The sequence below is a fragment of the Prunus avium genome, chromosome 3, assembly GCF_965620075.1.
Source record: "Prunus avium chromosome 3, drPruAviu1.hap1.1, whole genome shotgun sequence".
Lineage (NCBI taxonomy): Eukaryota > Viridiplantae > Streptophyta > Magnoliopsida > Rosales > Rosaceae > Prunus > Prunus avium.
This window is the reverse complement of record NC_142286.1, coordinates 26,751,072-26,756,667: the sequence shown is the minus strand read 5'-3', so window position 1 is coordinate 26,756,667 and position 5,596 is coordinate 26,751,072. Positions and strand designations below refer to the sequence as shown.

General features: G+C 33.2%; 1 protein-coding gene across 1 annotated transcript; it reads left to right on the top strand.

Annotated features, from left to right (window-relative positions):
• Nucleotides 1-638: 638 nt before the first annotated feature.
• On the top strand, nt 639-4,421 carry LOC148295837 (secreted RxLR effector protein 161-like). The gene is made up of 2 exons (XM_088250607.1): nt 639-747; nt 4,174-4,421. Exons 1-2 carry the CDS (start codon nt 639-641, stop codon nt 4,419-4,421), a joined length of 357 nt encoding a protein of 118 aa, XP_088106733.1.
• Nucleotides 4,422-5,596: the final 1,175 nt, after the last annotated feature.

Sequence of the window (5,596 nt, the reverse complement as noted above, 5' to 3'; positions counted from 1 at the left end):
CAAAGCAAGGCTCGTGGCTAGAGGTTTTACTCAAAAGGCAGGTATTGATTTTTTTGAAACTTTTGCTCCTGTAGCCAGACTTGAAACAATTAGAAATTTGATTGCTCTTGCTGCCCAAAAGAATTGGTATTTATCAGCTTGATGTGAAGTCAACATTCTTGAATGGAGTGCTAGAAGAAGAAGTTTATGTTGAGCAACCCCAAGGTTTTCTTGTTGAAGGGGGAGAAGACAAAGTTTACAAGTTGAAAAAGGCTCTTTACGGGCTAAAGCAGCCGCCCCGGACTTGGTATGCTGAAATTGATAAGTATTTTTCACGTAGTGGTTTTCAAAAGAGCCAAAGTGAGCCCACACTTTACATCCTAAAGAAGGGAGCTTCTATTCTTATTGTTTCACTGTATGTTGATGATTTGATATTTACGGGCAATGATGAACACTTGATCCAATAGTTAAAGAAGGATATGATGAGCATCTATGAGATGAGTGATCTAGGATTACTTCATTATTTTTTGGGAATTGAAGTTTCTCAAACTGAAAATGGGATCTTGATTTCTCAAAAGAAATATGCTGAAAATATTCTCTAGAAGTTAAATTTGCTGGGCTACAAATCAGTGGCTAATCCTTTGTTAGCAAATGAGAAAATGAAGAAGTTTGATGGTGCAAAGAAGGCAGATGCTAAGAAGTACAGAAGTTTGGTTGGTAGTGTATTGTATCTTACGGCAACTAGACCAGATATTATGTTTGCTGCAAGTTTACATTCACGTTATATGCAAGCAATACTACAAAAAACACTTTGCGCGATGAATGATTTTTGGTCGCGCAAAGTTTGCGCGACGAAATTTTGGTCGCGCAAGTTCTGTCGCGCAAAACTCGTAAAGAAAGGGTTTGCGCGACGGCGAAAATTCTTCGTTGCACAAAGCCACTTTGCGCGACGAAGGATAACAACTTGCGCGACGAATCATGACGACTATGCGCGACGAAAATAACAACTTTGCGTGACGAATATTAATTACTTCGCGCGATGGACAATAACAACTTTGCGCGACGAATATTAATTACTTTACGCGACGAATATTATCTACTTTGCGCGACGAATAATATCTCCTTTGCGCGATGAAAGTTAATGTCGCGCAAAGGTTTGCGCGACGAAATATTCAATTATTATTATTTTTTTTTGAAAATTTTAAACTAAAATAAACTAATTTAATAGTTTGCGCGACGAAATATTTTGTCACGCAAGGTTTTTGACATTTTTTTTATTATTATCTCTCTTATATCAATTTCATTATATTAATTTTTTAAAATTTAATTTAATTGTATGATTTTATTTTTCTTAATTACTTTAATTTAAATTGACATATTCAAAATAAAATTACAGAAGAAAAATAGTGGTCAAATTATCCAATATACATAATATTCAAAATGTACACTTAAATTAACAAAGTACAATAATAAAATCTACAAGCATCTTATATCAAATCCTCAACTTTAGCCATCAAAGCCTCAACAATTCCCTACAAAAAAAAAACAAATATTGTCAAATAACAAAACAATAACATAAAATAATGACAAATAATTGGCATAAACTCAAAACTAACTCCAAAAACACATATTAATGAAAAATATTTAAAATTTACAGAGAAGTGAGTGTGAGAGAATTAGAGAAGATAGTGAGAGAGAGATGAGAGAGTGAGTGAGAGTGAGAGATGATGAAAAGAGAGATGAGAGAGTGAGTGAGAGAGAGAGAGATAGTGAAGAGAGAGATGAGAGATTAAGTGAGAGGAGTGAGTGTGAGAGAAATGGTAGGATTTGGGGAGTGGGAAAGAGAGAGAAATGGTAGGATTTAGAAGACATTGAGTAAATGGTGGAGGAGTTATTTTGCTTTTAAAGAACGTATCACTTTGTGCGACGAAACAATATATTGGTCGCGCAAAGTGTTTAAAAAAATTTAAAAAAAAATTCCCATTTTCGGTGCCTGCCAAATTTTTTCAGTTTTGGGTGACGAATTTTTGGTCGCCCTCGCCCAAACTTTTGCGCGACCAAAATATTCCCGCATCCCATTTTTTGTGCCCGCCAATTTTTTAGAGAATACTTTGCATGACGAATATTTATATATTGGTCGCGCAAAGTCGAAATTTTTTTTATAAAAGAAATCCCATTTTTGGCACACGCCCAAATTTTGAGAGTATACTTTGCGCGATGAAATACTAATTGGTCGCGCAAAGTCTTAAAAAATATTTAAAGCTACTAATAAATACATATACTATTCAATTTCTTAAGTGTTATACGTACAAAATACATAAATTTAAAGCTACTCAACGATCCAACCGTCAAACTTGTTTGTTTATACTTCGAGATCATATACACCAAAATTCAGAAAAAATAAACATTAAGAGATCAATTAATGGGACAAAACATTTCGACGGTTATAAACGAAAAACCATGATTTAACGGTTATTTCAACCCTGATTTTGATGATTTTTTTACAGCTACACTCCTTGACCCGATATGAATACAATGACTGCATTCGATCGTCAATTTAAAATATTTACACTAGTAGATACCACAAAATCTTATGTTATATTTAATAAAAGTATAAATAAACTCTTATTTGTTAGTGAATCTATTGTTTTCATGGCATACGCATTCTACAAAACTAGTTTCAACGATCCAACCGTCAAATTTGTTTGTTTACACTTCGAGATCATATACGCCAAAAATTGGAAAAAATAAACATTCAGAGATTAAGTAATAGGACAAAACTTTTCGACGGTTATAAACGAAAAATCATGATTTAACGGTTATTTCAACTCTGATTTTGATGATTTTTTACAGCTACAGTCCTTGACCCTATATGAATACAATGATTGCATTTGATCGTCAATTTAAAATATTTACACTAGTAGATACCACAAAATCTTATGTTATATTTAATAAAAGTATAAATAAACTCTTATTTGTTAGTGAATATATTGTTTTCATGGCATACGCATTCTACGAAACTAGTTTCAACGATCCAACCGTCAAATTTGTTTGTTTACACTTCGAGATCATATACGCCAAAAATCGGAAAAAATAAACATTCAGAGATTAAGTAATAGGACAAAACTTTTCGACGGTTATAAACGAAAAATCACGATTTAACGGTTATTTCAACTCTAATTTTGATGATTTTTTACAGCTACACTCCTTGACCCTATATGAATACAATGAACCACTTCGATCGTCAATTTAAAATATTTACACTAGTGGATACCACAAAATATTATGTTATATTTAACAAAAGTATAAATAAACTCTTAATTGTTAGTGAATATATTGTTTTAATGGCATATGTATTCTATGAAACCAGTTTCAACGATCCAACCGTCAAACTTGTTTGTTTATACTTCGAGATCGTATACCCCAAAAATCGGAAAAAATAAACATTCAGAGATCAAGTAATAGGACAAAACTTTTCAACGGTTATAAACGAAAAATCACGATTTAACAGTCATTTCAATTTCGATTTTAATGATTTTTTACAGCTACATTCCTTGACCCTATATGAATATAATGAACCAATTCGATCGTCAATTTAAAATATATATTTTCTAACAAAAACCCAATCCGAACTACAATAATATATTTTTCTAACAAAATAAATTTTTTATTTTATTTATTTTTGTATAGACTTTGCGAGACGAAGATTATTTTTTCGTCGCGCAAAGTCATCCAAATTTTTTTTTTTTTTTTTTAAAATTTTAGTAAAGACTTTGCGAGACGAAGATTATTATTTCGTCGCGCAAAGGCATCCAAAAATTTTTTTAAATAATTTTTTATTTATTTATTTTTGTAAATACTTTGCGAGATGAATCACTATTCATCGAACAAAACTCTGTGCACCGAATTCTAGTATTCGTCGCGCAAAGTTACTTTTCGCGACGATGATTTGTCGTCGCGCATAGTGACTTTGTGCGACGATTTTTTTTTCGTTGCGCAAAATTGAGTCGCGTAAGACTTTGAGCGACGATGATTAATATTTGTCGCGCAAAGTCACTTTGCACGACGAATTTTGTTTGGTCGCGCAAGGGGTTTTTTTTAGTAGTGAAGAGCCAAGTCAGATTCATTTTGGAGCTGCAAAAAGGGTGTTGAGATACTTGCAAGGCACACTTGATTATGGAATTTTGTTTACAGCAACAGAAAAACCAAGGCTTATTGGTTACAGAGACAGTGATTGGGCAGGATGTCTTGACGATATGAAGAGCACGTTAGCCTATGTTTTTTCACTTGGTTCCAGCATATGTTCATGGGCATCAAAGAAGCAAAATGTGGTGGCACAATCTAGTGCTGAAGCAGAGTACATTGCAGCAGCTAAGGCAGCATCACAAGCTATATGGCTTAGAAGGATACTTGAAGACATTGGCGAAAAGCAAGAAGAATGAACCAAACACTACTACAAAAAACGAAATAGACGACGGGAATCCACCGTCGTGTATCATGTTTTAAAACCGACGTGAAATCGACCGCCGTCTTTTAACATATAAAATAACGACGGGGAATAACCGACGTCATTAATATATTACACGTCATAAAAAAACTAAAACTGACGTCTACTTCATACAAAAAAGCATAAAAAGACAACATTCGACTATATTAGACGACGGTTTTAGTAAAACACAGACGTTTAAATAATGTTAAATGTCAAAAACAACTACAAAACCGACGTAAATATGTTTATCAACGTCTCTAATTAAAATAAAACCGACGTGTAAAACATAGAAACCATCGTGGTTAATAAATACTATGTTCACTAAATAAAAAAACTGACGTCTAAAACATATAACATGGTAAATTAGACGTCACTTTTGTAAAAAAAAAGTGACGTCTTAAAGATTTAACATGGCATATATTTACTTGGACTGACGTAAAAAATCAAATAACCACGACCCTTTAGGTCACCACAGACGTTGAAAATTATTTTGACGGCTTGAACAGAGAAATAAACGACGTGGATTTAATATTACACGTCGGTTAGTCAAAATACCTGTCATGTTTAATCCATTTACTATGGCCTAAGAGTCACATTTTAGGACGTTGTTAGACATTTATAACGTCGGTGTTTATAGACTTTGACGTGGTTGGCATTTTAAAAGTCTCTTTTGTGAGCCACTTAGACGTGTGTAATCTCTGAGACGTCATTTCTTTTAGCCTAACCATCGTTAAGAAGTAAGGAAACGCCTTGAATTATGGATTTGACGTCGGTTATTGTAAAATAAAGGTCGTGGTTAGACTTTACTATGTCCCAAGAATTCAATTATTCGACGTTGTTATATCCTTACTATGTCGGTGATTTATTTATTCCATGATGTGGCTAGTCTTTGTTAAGTCTCTTTTATAACCTTTTTTGACGTGTGTATTCTCCGAGACGTCAATTGTTTAATTATAACTGACGTGCAACAATGTTTTTACGACGTTAATCATCAATTGATTATATCCGTAAATTCGTCGGTTTGAGCTCTGCCGTCGTGTTATTCTTTATTGTTCGTCGTTGATTATTTTATTTACCGTCGTTGTTGTTAATATTTATTAACCGTTATGAAATTAATTTTAATTAACC

What these genes read in the sequence shown, in the direction of transcription:
- LOC148295837 (XM_088250607.1), top strand. Translation starts at nt 639, where the DNA reads ATGAAGAAGTTTGATGGTGCAAAGAAGGCAGATGCTAAGAAGTACAGA. An exon ending in AGATATTATGTTTGCTGCAA is followed by an intron (nt 748 to 4,173) that starts GTTTACATTCAC and finishes TTTTGTTTACAG; the next exon opens with CAACAGAAAAACCAAGGCTT.